This window comes from Chaetodon auriga, chromosome 16 (genome assembly GCF_051107435.1).
Source record: "Chaetodon auriga isolate fChaAug3 chromosome 16, fChaAug3.hap1, whole genome shotgun sequence".
In the NCBI taxonomy this organism is placed as follows: Eukaryota; Metazoa; Chordata; class Actinopteri; order Chaetodontiformes; family Chaetodontidae; genus Chaetodon; species Chaetodon auriga.
This window is the reverse complement of record NC_135089.1, coordinates 1,621,456-1,637,702: the sequence shown is the minus strand read 5'-3', so window position 1 is coordinate 1,637,702 and position 16,247 is coordinate 1,621,456. Positions and strand designations below refer to the sequence as shown.

General features: G+C 46.7%; 3 protein-coding genes across 4 annotated transcripts in view; all 3 read right to left on the bottom strand.

The window, feature by feature from the left end:
- Positions 1-6,645, bottom strand: part of slc38a12 (solute carrier family 38 member 12) — a 44,495-nt gene extending 37,850 nt beyond the window's left edge. Inside the window, exons 1-6 of the mRNA XM_076753486.1 lie at positions 6,368-6,645; positions 5,575-5,641; positions 4,597-4,718; positions 4,115-4,196; positions 1,354-1,447; positions 514-597 (exon numbers count right to left, since the gene is read on the bottom strand). Of these exons, the coding sequence (XP_076609601.1) occupies positions 514-597; positions 1,354-1,447; positions 4,115-4,196; positions 4,597-4,718; positions 5,575-5,619 (427 nt within the window). The 5' untranslated portion in view covers positions 5,620-5,641; positions 6,368-6,645. The remainder of the gene's footprint in view (positions 1-513; positions 598-1,353; positions 1,448-4,114; positions 4,197-4,596; positions 4,719-5,574; positions 5,642-6,367) is intronic.
- A 927-nt stretch (positions 6,646-7,572) lies between these two features.
- Positions 7,573-10,860, bottom strand: LOC143334632 (5-hydroxytryptamine receptor 3A). Its single transcript, XM_076753495.1, has 9 exons — positions 10,778-10,860; positions 10,511-10,677; positions 9,924-9,968; positions 9,696-9,805; positions 9,120-9,292; positions 8,852-9,012; positions 8,565-8,775; positions 8,324-8,482; positions 7,573-8,051 (listed from the first exon to the last, which is right to left on the bottom strand). Exons 1-9 carry the CDS (start codon positions 10,815-10,817, stop codon positions 7,774-7,776), a joined length of 1,344 nt encoding a protein of 447 aa, XP_076609610.1. The 5' UTR covers positions 10,818-10,860; the 3' UTR covers positions 7,573-7,773.
- On the bottom strand, positions 10,666-15,928 carry tsen54 (TSEN54 tRNA splicing endonuclease subunit). Of its 2 annotated transcripts, XM_076753493.1 has the most exons (13): positions 15,822-15,899; positions 15,087-15,245; positions 14,249-14,312; positions 14,088-14,171; positions 13,867-13,965; positions 13,738-13,790; positions 13,376-13,486; positions 12,643-13,090; positions 12,392-12,527; positions 12,246-12,306; positions 11,762-11,875; positions 10,968-11,638; positions 10,666-10,865 (listed from the first exon to the last, which is right to left on the bottom strand). In XM_076753493.1, exons 1-12 carry the CDS (start codon positions 15,875-15,877, stop codon positions 11,488-11,490), a joined length of 1,536 nt encoding a protein of 511 aa, XP_076609608.1. In that variant the 5' UTR covers positions 15,878-15,899; the 3' UTR covers positions 10,666-10,865; positions 10,968-11,487. The 2 variants fall into 2 exon arrangements, with proteins under 2 accessions (XP_076609608.1, XP_076609609.1); XM_076753494.1 differs by lacking the exon at positions 10,666-10,865 and having other exon boundaries at positions 11,204-11,638; positions 15,087-15,225; positions 15,822-15,928.
- Between the last annotated feature and the right edge of the window lie 319 nt (positions 15,929-16,247).

The following is a 16,247-nucleotide window of genomic DNA, read 5'->3' as shown; positions in this document are numbered from 1 at the left end:
CAGAGCTTTGACCTTTCGTTGTTCCTTTATTCCTGCGACAACGGGGACGCCGCAGACCGTCGAGTCAAGAAGAGCCGATCGGCGTGATGCAGGCAGACACGCAGAGGGAGGGGACGGGCGGGGGCCGCGGCGCGCACACGCCAGGCCTGGACGGCGCACCGATCGGTCCGAGAAATGTAAAGCCGCAAGGTTGTTCTGCGTGGCTCAAGGTGAAGGTGGCGAAGGCTTCAGTTCAGAGGCCTCGCCGCCGCCCACACAGAAAGATTAACAGCCCTGATGGAGTCTCAAACAGGTAATTACAACCAAAGGCAATTTATCCATATATAATTACATCCAATTAGAGCGCTGCTGGCGCTCCTTTGTGACTGTGAGGATTGGACAGAAAAGGTGTAAAAAAATCTTTCCCAATTATCCCACACAACCTTCACGACTCCTCCATAAATGTTACGGCGGCGGCGGTTAATTGAATAATGAGGCAATGAGATTAGAAGCTGGAGGCCAGAAGAATATTACCTTTGTTGAAGAACATGGAGGCCATCTGACCCATCTCAACCCGCTCCACGATGTCGAAATGATCGACGTGACCTCCCGATCTCTCTGTGGAAACATGAACACCGTCCAGTGAGTTCAGCACACAGTTTAAGACCCTGAACCACCAGACCAGCAGAGCCCGGAGGGACCGAGTCCACTGAGACTGACTGAGGAGCAAAAGAGCTGTTTCATCTGTTCAGTCTGATCACACTATGACTAAAAACATCTTCTGAAATGAAAGTCAGTTTACTGTTCGCACTTTTAGTCTCTAAACTGAGGTGAACGTCGTCCCAGAGCTCGAGACGATGCCTTGTTTTGTCTGACCAACAGTCCAAAATCCAAAAATATTCACCTGACATCATTAAAAACAGAGAAACGCTCACATGTGAGAGAATGAAAGCAGAGAAAGTTCACGTCCTGCCTGATAAATGACTCTGAAATGATCAGAAGTGTCCCTCAGCTGGGAGACGTTCAGCACTGGTCTATTCTCACTGTGCTGTCCACCAGCGTCCACGCTTCATGTGTCAAAACAACATAAATATGAACCAGAATAACGATTTGCACAGGATGTTTAAAAAGCAGTCAAAGATACTTGGATGACCTTCGAAACATCTCGTTAGTTCTGAATTAAAAGCCTCTGCAAAGGTTAACGGTGCAGTTTCACCCGTCGTCCCTGCTGTCTCAGCTTTGTGCTGCAGTGGAGACATATTTACTGTCCTCACCAGGAAAACAACAGCATCCCTAAAAAGTGGCGCTCAACGAGGGACGAGACGCCGCCTCACAGGGAGGCTCGAGCTCAGCCATGACACCTGTCGTACTCACGGACGGACAAGATGGGCTTCGTCTCCGGCTCGGATCGGCCTCGGCCCATGACGTCATCGTCCGAATACTCGGAGGTGGAGTCGCTGTCGTCGATCTGTGGAGACGATATGAGTGTGTGAGGCTCCATTTTGATTTTTTTTTTTTCCTAATTTCTCAACATAAACAACATTCGGTTTACAAGCAATTAGCACAACGTTTATTTGCTGTGTGTGACGCAGCGGGAGGCAACATCTGGAAATTACAAGCAACAGCTGGCAAGCACTTTGGAGAGAGGAGGACACACACACACACACACACACACACACACGGCAGATTAATGTCAATTAGCTGTCAATGATCGTCAACTCTGTGAGTGTTATAATCTGAATTAATAAGTGACACGCCGGCCGGGGCTGAGGGAGGAGGAGGAGGAGGAGATGAAGAGTGACAGGAGATGATGGCTCCCTGACAAACAACAGCAAACAGAAGCAACCCGGCAGAATGTCAGACTGACGTGCAGCACGGGATGAGCTTCAGACGACCGCTCGGGCCTGAAGGCGGCGATGAAGACACCAAGTCAAAGGTGAACGGGTGAATCCTCACTGCTTCACGCAGGCGAGTCAAGCTGCTGCACCAGGAGTCACTTTAAAACGCAAAGTGTCGAATTCACCCAGCAGCTCATTCACAGCGCTTCTGTCTGCAGCATCATTCAGAATCCATTCATGGTTCTGAGGCGGCGTCCAGCTCCTCAAAGGGAAACACGAGCGAGCTGCTGAGTCCTCCATCACTGCGAACTGAGGATCTTTGGTTTTGGACTGTTGGTCTGACAAAGAGGTTTTTTCACTCCCTCATGGTGAACAAACCACAACATAATCAGTCACTTTCAGTCCTTATTTAGATGATTAACAAACTAATAATTTAAAAGGGTTTCAATGGAGGAGCTCCTTCCAGAACGTTCCTCTGGAAATCACCTGCTCAGCTGAACACAGATAAACTCTAATAATGTTTAGAACGTCGTTTCTAGTTCCTCTGTAATTAGAACCATGATAGCACAGATCATCATCATCATCGTCACCATCACTGATATCATAACAGACCAGTGAAATGAAGCGCCATCATCAGAGCAGAGTCCATGTCGGAGCTTCATGAGGTCGCACTTCACTTAAACGTCCAGCAGAGGGCGGTCACACCTCCGCAGGCGGCGCCAAACATCAAACATCTGATCAGAAAGTCCCTCTTTGATGAACCAGTCACGAGATACTTCAGGCCAATTAGTCCCATAAAGAGTCAGTACAGCTGTTCACGAGGCCACAGTCTCTACATCATCTCCACAGCAGCTAACGCAGACAGACGGCCACGCCCTCACCTGTGAGCTCTAGTTTCCACCTGATAAACTTATACGAGACTTTCTCACCAAACAAGGCCTTGGTGTTCGTTAATTTGCTTCACTCGAGCAGAGAGACATAAAAAGCATTCAGCGGCAAACATTTCCAGTTTCCCTCCTCCCTTGTTTTCCATTACGTGGGAGGAAAAGGCTGAGAGGAGCGCAGGAGCCGTGAATCAAGGCCGAGCGTTCGGGGCTCAGCCGGAGTCGGCTATTGTCCTCAGGCTCATAACTCCTGGACCGGAAAGCCACCGGCGTTAAGCAAGATGACTTCTGCACCAGGGGAGAAACAAAAGGCAAAGGCTGAGCCATTTAAAGAGCACAAAGTCTTTTTCTCAGTCAAAGTGAAAATGATGGAGGACCGGCTTGTTCCCCTCCTTAATGGAGTACAGTCCTATACTGCCGACTTCACCCAAATTGGGTTTCTTATAGACGAGCGGCAAGAGACACATTTCACTTGTGCTGGGATTGGACAATAAAACAGAAACAGCCTTCTAAATTAGAAGAATACGGCTTCCTATTAGGAGGCGGACTTCTTCTGGAGCTTTAAAAATGAAATATTCCAAAGTCTCTTCATTTCACTGAGCTACAGGTGATCGTTTCTCTCAGTACAAGTTCAAATGTGGAGGAGGAGACGTGGACGAGGTCATAAGCCTCAGCTCAAAGGACGAAGACGTCGCTGATGAGAGACTCACCTGAACGCTGTCAGCTTTAAAGTGCTTAAGGTGTTTGACGATCACACAGCAGTGACCCTCACCTCAGCTACGATCACACCTGTAGACGACTGGGTCAGTTTTGACCAATCATGAGCCCTGCAGTGGGTGTCAGGTGTGACGGGCCACGTCCTCCAAAACTGACCTGACGCACCTTTAAGATGCATTTCGGTACGACGCTCAGCCGTGAAGTATGAATCCAGCTTTAACTCAACTCAGACGGACAAAGCGAAGAAAGCAAATTATTAGAAATCCACACCAGCACAGTTCAGCGTTCTAACGACATAAATCCATTGTTGAAGAGCGCCATCCTGCAGCGAGCGCTTTGCTGCACGCTCCCACATCACCCAGTATCTGTGTTTTCATCAGTGTGTTCAGCAGAGGATCGCCATCACGACAGAAATCACTCTGGATTTGTGCTCATTTTGTTCGTATCTGCCCAAACACGCATTTCGACCTGGAATCCCATCAGCCGGAGCGAAGGACTGGAAATGTCCCTGCGCAGCATTTACACCAACATTAGTTCCGCTTTTTTGCCTGCAGGGTGTAAATCGTGTTTGTCTTAATGTCCTATTAGACAAACTCCCCCTGACAGAGAGGAACACTGACTGACAGCGAACAGAGACGCCGTCCAGCCAGCAGCTTCTGAAAGACATGTGCACTCAGACAGAGGTCATCATCTCACCTCCTCCTGCTCTCTCCTCTTCCAGCGCAGCTGAGCGTTGGCCGCCGCCATCGCCTCGATCACAAACGTGGTGGTCATGTAGCTGGTGAGAGGAGAAGAAGGAAAGGTTAGAAGACCGGCAGGTTAACGAGCCGCCGTTAATGAACGGCCATCACTGAGGACGAGACCTGTGCAGAACAAAGACTTTCCATTCATTCACCATCAGCACACGGTTCATTATCTACTGTTCCAAACAGCGTCTGGTCTCTGCTGTTTCAGGTGGGTCTTTTAACTTCCTGTGAGATGCTGATTGTCACATTGTCGCCCTGATCCAGGATCAGTCACTTCTCTTTCATGTCTGTCGGTCTTTCATGCAACAATAGAGACAATATGAACAGCTGACGGAGTGCTTTGGGTGAAGCAGTGAAGGAGGTGGAGAAGGAAACACTGCAGGTTTTCTCTGTGCTGCACACACACTGAGGTCCAGGTGGAGCAAAACGTACCTCATGAATCCTAAAAAGGAGATGAGCGCTAAGCTGACCACCCAACCGGCCACGGCGAAGGCTTTGGGCATCGTCAGAGCTCCTGTTCCCACGATCAGATTGAACATGTACACCAGCCCCACCTGGAGAAGATGAGCAGGAGGGAAGGTAAAGACAGGTACAAAGGCCCTGGTGAGACTCATCCTTCATGTCCTTCCATTGTCCACCACTAAACCTTTTAGTTTCACTGCTGCTCTGATCTAATTCCTCTGCCGGGAAAAATCCAGGTCGATCCAATATTAATGATTTGGCTAATGTAGTTTTTCTTAATGCAGGATCTCAGACACAACAGTATCAGGTGTTCCTCGGTGCCCTGGCTGACAAAGATCAGGCTTCTTGCTGGAAGAATCAACCATTGTGAGGGGTGAAAACTGGGCTAATTGGACAGCCGTTCTCCCTATCAGGTAGCAAAGTGCTTTAATGATTCAAAGCTTTAGCTTCCTGAAAAAAAACAAGCACTTGAGCAGCAGAACTTAATCTCTGCGGCGAAGTCGTGCTGACGAAAGCGAAGTCAGGGACTTAAATGAGTTTTCAAAACCGAGGTCGGACCATAAAGAGGCCTGGAGGGCGAAAAGAGGAGTGTAAGCATTTTAACTTCCTCTTTGTTTCTGACTGAGCTTTCAAAAGCACCATCTGTACAAAGACATCACGCATTCATGGAAAAAGAGCTTTTCTGTCATAATTCACTGAGTCTTCACATTCATGTTTAAGTTTGAGCATCTGCAAGTCACCAGAAGACTGCAGCCTCACATCTTAAACGGTCTAAGGTTTTATTTGCCCGCTCAGGTGGACTTTGCCTTCAGAAAGTTACCCACTGCAGCTCCAAGCTTCTGGCTACCACAAAGCCCAGTGACAACCATACTTACAGAGGCAGCTGAACGCGTGCCTGACCTGAAATGATCCACAGAGATTGGAAATGAATTTCTGCAGGATACTCACAAACGCTGAGTAAGGTTCCCCGGTGTCTGTAATTCCACCTGCCATGGTTGGTGACACTGGTGCTCACCTGAAGGAAAAACAGCTCATGTGACTTCTATCTTTATTAGATTTTTTCAAATTAAAATTTACTTTATTGGCATGACAATAATTATAATAAGTATACTTTGGTAAAACCGACTCTGAAAGCTCCATAATATATGAATAAAAATCAGAATGTAAACAAACAAAAAGCGGTTATCCAGGTCTACCTTGAATGAAAAAGAACTGCACTCACAAATCTGGCAATCGGTATTTATTTCAACGTTGGCAAAAAAAAGGAAATTAGTTACATACTCAATTCAAAACTTTCCTTAAATTTTAAGAACCACTTTTCAATTCGGCATACATATGATTCAATAAGCAGCACGTACTTTAATAAAAACGTGTCTTTTAGCACAAATGTCTACCGATCAGTGACAGAGATAATGAAGCAACTTCGCAGCCCTGTCTTTCATTTGAATCCTGACAGTGTTTCGGGGTTGGGGAGTGTGTGGCCACTTGTAGCAGCTATCCAGGTTGTATAAAGTTGTGTTAAAATCACTGTTGATCTCAAGAAGCCGACATTTAATTGCTAGTAACGTAACTTCAGTGGAAGCAGCGCAGGTCAGAATCGCTGTCACACAAGAACACACCTGGATAATCGATTATTGTGACGTTTAATAAACGCTGTCCGTCGCAAGTGAGAAACTAGTTAGTTATCCTGTAGCTAGCTACATGGGTGTCACGAACGAACACAAAAGCTAACACTTCTTACCTTACTTCTTCCCAGTGTTTCTTGCTAATTTAGCTGCTAGGCTAGCAGGATGCTCCAAGCTGTCAGCCGGATCAAAACCTCACTAGCTAGCTGAATAAACGCAGACCGTCGCCACCCAGCTAACATGAGCTGTTCCGTTGTTGGATAAGTGGAGGGAAGTCAGTTTAAACCGAAACCGTAAAGAAAAACACTTTCCCGTCAGCTAGCAAGCATCTAACATTTAGCTAACTGAAGCACTTAACCAAACAACCAGCTGAGCTGCTCTGGCATGAACACACATCAAGCTGCCTCTAACACACAGGGACACTTCCGATATGAACTTTCAAAGTAAAATCAGTGTGCGTTGTGATCAGGGGTTACTACACAAAAGCTTTTATTATGAAGGGAAATTGAGTTGTCTTTAATCATGATTGCGTCGAGCTTGATGTGCCTGTTAGCTGGTTTGCTCGGTTGGTTGTTGAGCCGGAAAACAAATCACGAGGTCCAATTAAATCAGATCGTGAGAGCATGTTTTTTTTTATCCACTCTGTCCTAAAACAGGTGTCCGCACGCTGCTGGCGGATTTTACCTCAATAAGCAGAGTGCCACGTAATATTATACGATTTCACTTCGGTTAAATCAGTTAATATTTAAATTATGTAGTTCCGGATTAGTTTGTACCCGCCCATCCGTGCTGCTTAAGTAAGCAAAACAACAGCCACATATCCAGCATGTCCAATCATATGACACATAAACATGTCATATGACACGCACACCTGTCTGCCTGCATTCACTCTGATCGATATGTTTTAATGAAGGACACGGTTCTGTAGAAACTGTGAAGGGATTCACTGAAACAGGGCGGGATGTGAAACTGAAGCTCAGAGGTCCACAAACTGACTCTGAGTGACCGGAAGTGGTTCATCAAATAAAACCGGCATCAGGCATTATGAAAGTGCTTTGTGACGAGCACAGGAGACTGAAAGGTGATGATATGTCAATCAAAGCTGCAGGGAGTGTCCCTCCTCAGTGGTTTGTCCTCAGTGTCCCCCTCCTCTCATCAATGATTTCTGTCCCTCTTTCCAGTTTAATTACAGTATAACTAACAGTAGTATGTTTGATACTCTTTGTACAACTGCATGTAAAATATCAGAACAACTCTGGTTCAAATCAACTTTATTTTGATCTTGAAATCATAATTCAATCATTTATTTCATAGCGTTCTGTGCTTTGTATGCAGACTGAAAGTGCATGTCGGAAAAGATCAGTGAAGATCTTCAAAAGAAGAAGAAGAAGAATCATCGAAGGACAGAAAATAAAGAAAACAATCAATCAGAGATTAAAAAGATTACTATCCAGGTGATGCTGAGTTACTTAAAACCGTCACAATCAAATTTAAGAGCATGCTCTGGCGGATTATACACACATCATCCAGTTTGCTTTTGAGCCCACGCATTAACCATCCACGCCAGGAAAATGACCACAGTTAAAGAATAGAGGACAAAGAACACACAGTCGATGGTTTCGGCCACTCTTTTGTAGCATCCAGGCTTCCTCTTTTCTTTCTCTTGTTCCTCAGCTACCTGCCGAGCTGCCTTCACTTCCTCCAGGACCAGCGTCAGCAGGTCGTGGCCGCGGGGCCCATCCAGAGGAGGGTGACCTTTCTCTGGTCTCACCTGGCCTTTCTCTTCAGCTCCAGTGGGCTCTGTGTGGGAAGCATGTTGCGTTCAGGGTCTGTGTGTACATCCAGGATCAGTGATGCATCTGTATGGGCATGAATTACTTAAAGTGTGTATTATCAATGTTGTTGTAATATCAATGCATGAAATGAGAATGTGGAGGATTCTCTGGTAGTTAACACACACATGAAGCTGCTAATAACTTCCACTGTGGTCAATTAGTTGAATCTATTGCTGACAATGTGTTTTTATAAAAATAAAGGGGAAATGAGGAATCTTCAGTTTGCAGAAAACTCACCTTCGTGACAGTCGGCCTCCAGCTGAATCTTCATTTGGGCATCGACGGATCTTTGAGCCTTCTGATCACAGTCGCCGTCGAGGTCGGTGAGGAAGCTGACCAGAATGGCCTCCAGAAGGCTGATCCCCACCAGGGTGAAGACCGCCACGCAGTAGCTGGCTGGAATAAAGGTGCAGAAACATTACTGCCGAGCCCTCGGTCACAGCTCAGGCTCCGGTCTGAGGTCAGAGTGGCAGCTCACCCATCAGCGGCAGCTTGTCCTCGGTGGACGGCAGCATGTCCTGGAGAATCAGCAGTAAGACGGAGATGGACAGCAGCACAGTCACTTTGAAGCTCAGCTTTTCGCCTCTGGCACCGCTGATGAAGAAAGAGGCCAAATCCAGGACCAGCAGATAGAACAGGGGCACGATTAAAATGATCACATAAAGCATCGGCTTCCTGGTGATTGTGACCTGGAGAGAAACGTCAGATTGATTAGAGACAAACACTGAGAGGAGGCGACTCACTTCAATGCGAGTGTCTTCTTACCAAGAACACCAGTGCATTGTAATAGGAACCATTTTTGACATGGTTATAATTGATGATTTCAATGTTTTTAAGTTGCCACTCTCCCTGAGTAACCATGATCTGCTCAGAGATGATCGTGAGGATTGTGTCATTGGTGAGCGTCCCAAGCATCATATTTTCGTCTGTAAAGACAATGAAAAAGCATTAAATCATGACATCAAGTGTGCTCCAAAGCAGCTCTGCTTGTCAGAAAATGCTGCGAGTCTGCACTTCATCAGGTGTGATTTACTTGTAGTGCTCATGGGTGCAAATGTGAAGTTACAGCACTGTTCATCAAAGGGGAACAGAAAGAGTTTCAGCTGACAGGTGGAGGTCAGCCGCTGACGTGTGTTGGTGGTCACTCGACCGCTGGGAGACACGCTGGCACGCAGACCTTTCTGGATGCTCCCAGTATCAGAGGCACTGGAGGAGTAAAGACAAGAGCATCTGCAGTGACACACGGCTGATTTTATTCTGCTTCCTTTTTATTGTCTATTTGTCCTTTTTTACTTCTTTCTACTGTAACAAGAGAATTTCTGCATCAATAAACTCTTATCTTATCTTATCTTATCTTATCTTATCTTACAGGGCATTTGGCCCGGGTGGAATAAATGTCATACATGGTAAAGTCCAGTAGATGGCAGTAAAGTTCAGTATACTGACAGACAGCTGTAATCATCAGACCTCATACAGACAGCAGTCGCTTCAGGGGACAATCAGCACCACAAATACAAATACGTCCACACTGGTTGACGGTGTGCTTGCAGATTTGCTTATTTAGCAAACCCCCAAGCTGCAGGTGTATTATAACAGTAACACTACATACTCCTCCTGGATTTGTATATCTGGGATCCAGAGCTTCGATAGCGGAACAGACAGCATGTTTATCCCACAGAAGTGTGATGGTTCCCAGGTTAGGAATTCACTTTTCCAACTCTGGAAATAGAAAAGGCTGCATTTAAGGACGTCATGACGCAGACTGACGCGTGTGGAGGATTTAACAGACCCACTTTGATCATCATCGGCTCCTGAACCAAACATGATCATTTCTTACCATTTCAATCCAGATGTGACTGGTGACAGTTTGAGACTTCTCGTCCTGCAGACAATCAGCAGCACTGAGGTAAGTTTTCAAAACACATCATTTCTCACATTCATTTAGTTGTTTCTACAAATGCCGACAGTTTTTTTTCCAGATTTTTGCCACTTCAATAAATTAAAGGTGAGTCGAATTTCTTTTGTGCTGCTCGCAGTGTTGGAAGCAGCAGCAAATCTTTCCAGGAACAACGTCCTGCTTACTGATGTGAACATTTGGCTCTGGACAAAAGTCCTTCATTCAGACCTTTAACTAAAGTAAAAGCAACAAATCTAAGTACCTAATAAAGTGGCAACTGAGTGGATGTTTGTCATTTAAAATCAAGTCTGTTTCAAACGAATTCAGTCGAATAAAAAGTGAAATATTTCCCTCTGAAGTGTAACCAGTCAAACACAGTAACTCCAGTGAATGTTTCCACGCTGAATGAGACCAGAAGCAGCGGTGCTGCTCGCTCACACACTGGATTCAGATTTTTTGTGTTTTGGGTGAACTGACCTTTATGAACCACACCTGCGTGACAGCGATGAAGTGTAACAAACACTCACCACCTGCAGAATGCCGTACGGCACCATGTTCACCTGGACGACGGTCAGTGTGGTCCAGTTCTTCACAGGTCGCGAGATTGTTAGAAAATCATTTGTTGTTGTCAAGTTTAAATGTTCCAGAAGACCAAAGTACGAGCAGTCTGAGGTCTGACCGCTGGAAACGGCTGCTGAGGAGACGAGAAAACACAAACCAGCAACATCTTCATCCTGGGACTTCACATCCCAGTTTCACGTTTTAATCAGAACCAGTTTAATGTGTGAACTCACCAGTTAAAGCAAGGAACGCCAGAACCCTCAGAGCTGCCATGACTGTGCGCCTTCATCCCAATCTGAGCAAACCTTTAAAGCTGCAGAGCTGTTATAGAAACACAGGAACAATACGACAGCTGAGTGCAGCAGAAGCTTCAAAAGGTTTAATTAAAGCGTCTCTTTGCTTACGAGACATCCCATGAATCACCTGAACGCTGTCATTGTTGACCTGCAGCTAAAGCAACAAGTGGACAGGTGTGTGACGACAGGTGGGAGGAAAGCTTTTCACTGAACGCTGCCGCTGAGACTCCGGCTGATTCCTGCTGAGTCTGTCTCCCAGTGACAAACCAGTGACAAACCAGTGACTTGTCAACCTGAAACCTGGAACCAGAAGTGTCTCTGGGACACCTTAAGAAAATCAGAACAGGAACGATTCTTTAAAAATAGATATTTTACTTTTATTTTCCTCCTCGCTGCAGGAGGTGGCCTGAGGGAAACATGGTGACAGTACTGAGTGTTTGAGTGACTCTTCAAATGAAAATACAACAGTTTGACACTGAAAGACTTCACTGAAATCATCGTAGAAAGATTTAAAACTCTCCTCCACTGTAAAAAAAAAAACAGCTCAGACACGAGAAAGAACGTTTCAGGATTTTCTTTTCATCTGTAACATGGACGACTGGTGTATTTTTGGAAGTCCAGCCAACACAACAGACTCATAAAGGTCCTCAGGGGTACACATCAGTGGGCAGGTGGAAGTCCTTGAAGGTGTAGAAGGAGATGTCTCCGTGGTCCACCACAGCAAAGACCACCGGGACGTCCCCGCTCTGGAAGGCCAGCAGCTTGATGGCTCGCAGGTCGGGCACAGGACCATCGAAACTGAGACACAATGGGGAGGGATGCCAGTTACATCATCAGGTCAGCAAATGAATCAATTAGCCATTCAGCAAACAAGCTAACCCTGAACAAACACACACACACACACACACACACATCACTTACCTGCACACACACATGCGGGCGTAGGGTTTCCCCGGGCTGCTCTTCTTGAAGTCAGCCACCGTGTCCGGCTGGTAAACGTTGAAACAAAGCGTCCACTCGTCCGAGCCCTTAATGCTGGACAGACAAAGCACAGCGTCCTGCTCACTCTCTGTGTGGGTTTCAATTAAAGGTCATGAACGGACAGCAGCGAGGCGAGCCGGGGTCACGTCAAGTCACACGTTTGATGCCGGTCGTGTTTACGCTGTGAGGCTCATGTTCACATGCAGCAGGTAACTCATGAGTCATCATGTCACTATGAACCAAACCAGATGGAAGCAAAGACACATCATTAACTCCCATCATCCACCTGTGCTGCTCTCATTTTCTCTGTTTCACCTGAAGCAGCATCTTTGTAATGGAGGGCTGTTTGAGCTGAAATCACATAAATCAAATCACTTCCCTTCTTACCACCGTTCAGCGTGAGAGGAGGCAGAAACAGTGATACCTGTCAGCTCCCTCCAGCAGATCTGTAGATTTAACCACGCTGATTTTGTCCAGCAGCTCCTCTGGAATGAAAACCAAAAACAGCTCATGGATAATGCAGATTAAAATCCAGAGCTGACGTTCCAGGTGAGACGTGTGCGATCTCACCTGTGGGGATTGGCTGTCTTGGGTCGTGCAGAGGAGTGACTTCGCCTTCCCACAGGTGTGCTGGTCGGCCTCTACGCCTCGCCTCCCGCCTCGCCAGGAGCTCCCGATACTCCGCCCAGTTTCTGCACCGCTGGACCTTCAAAGGAAACCAGGATGTTACCCCCCCCATAGGATGTGACCCCCCCACAATAAGTAACAAACACAAGGATTTCCCAGAAAACAAAGTGAAACATTCTTCAGCTGCTACAAACCTCTCTGTCTGAGTTGATGTCCCGCCAGCGCCGGCGCTGGTCCTCTTCCCTCTTCTGCTCCTTTACGGACATCTTCACCTTCCGCAGGTTTATCCTCTGCCTCCAGGGGGCAACGTCACAGACGCCCACAGCCACAGAGCCGGGGAGCAGGGAGGGGTCTGGAGGGAGCAGGCAGCCGGAGGGGCTCTCCCTGGAGCCCAGGTCAGGGAAGGGGATGGAGCTGAAGCGCCAGCGGGAGCGACCGGAGGCGAGCTGGCCATCTGATTGGTCCCGGGGAACATCGGTCAGCCACCACGCCCTGCCCCTGCCCCCGCCCTCAGCTGCTGAGGCTGCAGCGGCGGTCTGGGTCACAGAGGCCCCTGGAGACGACGTCTGGTGTGACTCAGGAGGTTTTTTCTCATCTTCCTCCATCCTGTCAGCTGTCGACACTTCCTGAACTTCACTGTGACTAAAGCGAGAACAAATACTGAGTAAGACTGACGACAAACACATCCGTTAAAAGAGATCAGCAGTGGAGCCACAGCACAACCAGTGGACTCTAATTTAACTTCTAAAAAGTTTAGTTTTAGACAATTGTAAGAACCAATCACTGTCACTGATCAGACAGAACGAGTTGTCTGAAGACATCCACTTTGTCATTCTTTTAACCTTTCCTCCACATTTACTGACTAAATCTGAAAAATGGCGGACATGAATGGACACTGGGAGCGATTCTGCTCCGGGCCTGGTTCACCTGGATGCTGCTGTGGGGGGGCTGCTGCTGCGCTTCCTCTTCATCTGCCTCCCCGCTCTGTCACGTGACTGCGGCAGGTTCAGCTGCCTCGCATAGGACGAAGGCTCCGAGCTGAAAGGAGCCAAACACGACAGATAAAACTGCTGTCAGTGAACACAGTTTGATTATTGATGATTGATTCTGGTTTTAGTTATGTTTCACACAGAGTCCAGAGTGGGGGGGGGGCTTTAAATGTGGGTACTGATCATGGACTGATGGATTAAATTATTGCCCTGGGCCGACGCTCCCGTCCCCACAGCTCCGTTGTTATTCTATTATCTCTCGCTTATGCTTCTGACTCCATCTGATTCACATTCTGTTACCTGGGATCGAATCTGTGCACCACGTAGCCGAGCCGCTTCAAATGCCCGAACACCTTCGTGATGAAAAAGAGTCGTTAGACGAGTTCAGCCGGCAGTCCTCCTTCAGCGTGTCTGGGCGTGTGCTCGTACCTGATACTGCTGCAGGCTAACTGTGTGCGAGGACAGAAATCTCTCATAGCCGTCCTGGATGGACAGCGGCAGGTCCTGGTAGAACACCTGCAGGCTCCCCTGATCACACAGCACAATGCACACAGGTGTTACAGATCACATGTCGCAGCAGCAACACAAAGCATGCTGCGTCCTGAGAGGGTGAACCACACCCTGGTAAACAGGTTCGATCTGCCACTCACACACTCCATCAGGTACAGAGCCTCTTCAGGGAGGAGATGCTGCTTGCCGTTGGCAGAAAAGCCCATCGTCTGCCAAAACTTTCCCTGAAAAACAGCGTTCAGATCTGACTGACGTTTCACAGCAAGACGAGCTCATCACAGGTCAGCGATGCAGTACTCACAGCTGGAGACTGGAGCTCCACTATCTGCTCACTCGGAATCCACGAGGCCTTCACCAGGTTTCCTCTACGGCAAAATAAAGGCGTCATCAAGCATGTTCTTCAACAGATTTCTCTCCAACAGGCACACAGCTCTGACATATTATCACCTTAGAGTATGTGTGTGTGCTTATTAACACATGCTGCACACACGGAGGCACAGTCACACTCCTTTAGCTCTGGTCTGGTCTGAGAACTCAGGCTCTCCGAGAAAAACATCTTCAGCCAACAGATGGTAAACTTTCTTCAGCAGTCATTAACTCTGCAGCCTGTCTGGTTTGCTGAAAACACTGCGTGCTGCTGCTGCTGCTGCTGCTGAAGACGCCGTTAATGAGAGTGCCACGCTGAAGAGTTGGTGATAAATCTCTATTCGCTCTCATCTCATCACCACAAGCGACCTCTTCCACACTCCATCCAATCACTGGACTCAGTAGAACTATAAATGTATTGATTAAAGGAGCAGTAAAGACTTCCTACCCTTCAGATTTTATTTTCCTTTCATTCATTATTACTATTTTAACTTTATAAAGTTGCAGCTGCATTAGGTTATAATGGAGCTGCTTTGAAAACTCTTCATGTGATGGTGCATTCAGGGACACTCGGAAATCCAAGCTTTCAGAGTCATTTGTCAAACAGCAAACTTTTTATATAGGAGCCACAGACAAATTGTCTTTTCCACAACATCTACGTTTGGCTGCAGAACGTCTTTGAATGCATCATTACAATGAGGAGAGATGGATGGACGGATGAATGACACAGGGACGGACGGACGGACAGATGGACAGATGCTACGCCCACTCACAGCTTCTCCACTCTCTCCTCTGATATGAGGCTCCAGTGCTCGTTCAGGCTCTGCTCGAGCCGCCGTCTTTGCTCGTCGGAGTCATTTGGAAAGAAGTCCTTCTGTCCTCTGACTGGGATCTTGTGACTCCTGGACCGGGCTGCAAACAGTTCAGATGGACTGGAATTAAAAGGAAGACAACAACGCTCAGATTCAGCCATTTGATACTGTTATCACCACATAAAACAAGACATACAGTACAGACAGAAAGGTCTGGATGGAAAAACATGTTTTAAAAATGACTTACAGTTGGTGAAAAAGGAATTTTTATTACACTTTCATTTAACTTGTCAAGGTACATGTAATATGTGAGCAGCAAAGCTAAAGATTTTATATTCATATTTGTTGTTTTGCTGCTTTTGGAGAAAAATCAAAGGCACCGATCAGTTTCTGCTAATACAATGATCAAAGGGTCAAAGGGCCAAAGGTCATATGGCGGGACAAAGTGTAGAAACCCACCAACGGTAATGCTTTATAAACTACAGTACAGCTAACACACATTAGCGCTACATGCAGCTAGCCTCCAAACTTTGCTAGTTCACTAACGGTTAAATGAACCATGTGAGCAGGAAGCGTTTCAGAGCGCAGACAACAGTAAACACGTGACAAAAAGCCCCTAAACCTTAAATGATGTCACAGTTATTGATCCCCTGTGAGTAAATTCATTAATAACTGCGAGTAAAAACGACAACGCACCTTAATATTTCACTGAAGAACTTGCCGTCAGCGTCCGTCTTGTTTTGGTCCGCCATGTTTGCTGCCACAGACGCTCCGCGGTGCAGATGTCCTCTGGGTCCTACTGCCCGCCCGAGCACTTATTACTGTAGTTACAGATATGACCAGCAGGGGGAGCACACAGAGCTGTTTGGCGTTAGTTCTGCATTCGAAAAGCAAAACAAAAACGTCATATTTTAAGTTTTAAGGAAAGCAAATACAATCATGCACAATTTACTCTATCGCAACCATCTCTAAAAGTAATATTAAAGTAATAATGCTTGGAACAATTAGCTTAATTACACTTCAAAATAACCTATATTTGAAGTACAATCATATTTTTCTACCTGAAAAAGTGTGCATTAAATTAAAGAATTATAGAATAAGTGCCAGTAAAACATTGTGGGC

Coding starts and splice junctions, on each gene's coding strand:
- LOC143334632 (XM_076753495.1), bottom strand. CDS start 10,817: ATGGCAGCTCTGAGGGTTCTGGCGTTCCTTGCTTTAACTG. Junction 9,806..9,923: donor GTCACATCTGGATTGAAATG/GTAAGAAATGAT, acceptor TTCTATTTCCAG/AGTTGGAAAAGTGAATTCCT. Junction 8,052..8,323: donor GGAGGCCGACTGTCACGAAG/GTGAGTTTTCTG, acceptor CTTCCCACACAG/AGCCCACTGGAGCTGAAGAG.
- tsen54 (XM_076753493.1), bottom strand. CDS start 15,877: ATGGCGGACCAAAACAAGACGGACGCTGACGGCAAGTTCTTCAGTGAA. Junction 13,791..13,866: donor TTAGCCTGCAGCAGTATCAG/GTACGAGCACAC, acceptor TTCATCACGAAG/GTGTTCGGGCATTTGAAGCG. Junction 11,876..12,245: donor CTGCTGGAGGGAGCTGACAG/GTATCACTGTTT, acceptor TTGTCTGTCCAG/CATTAAGGGCTCGGACGAGT.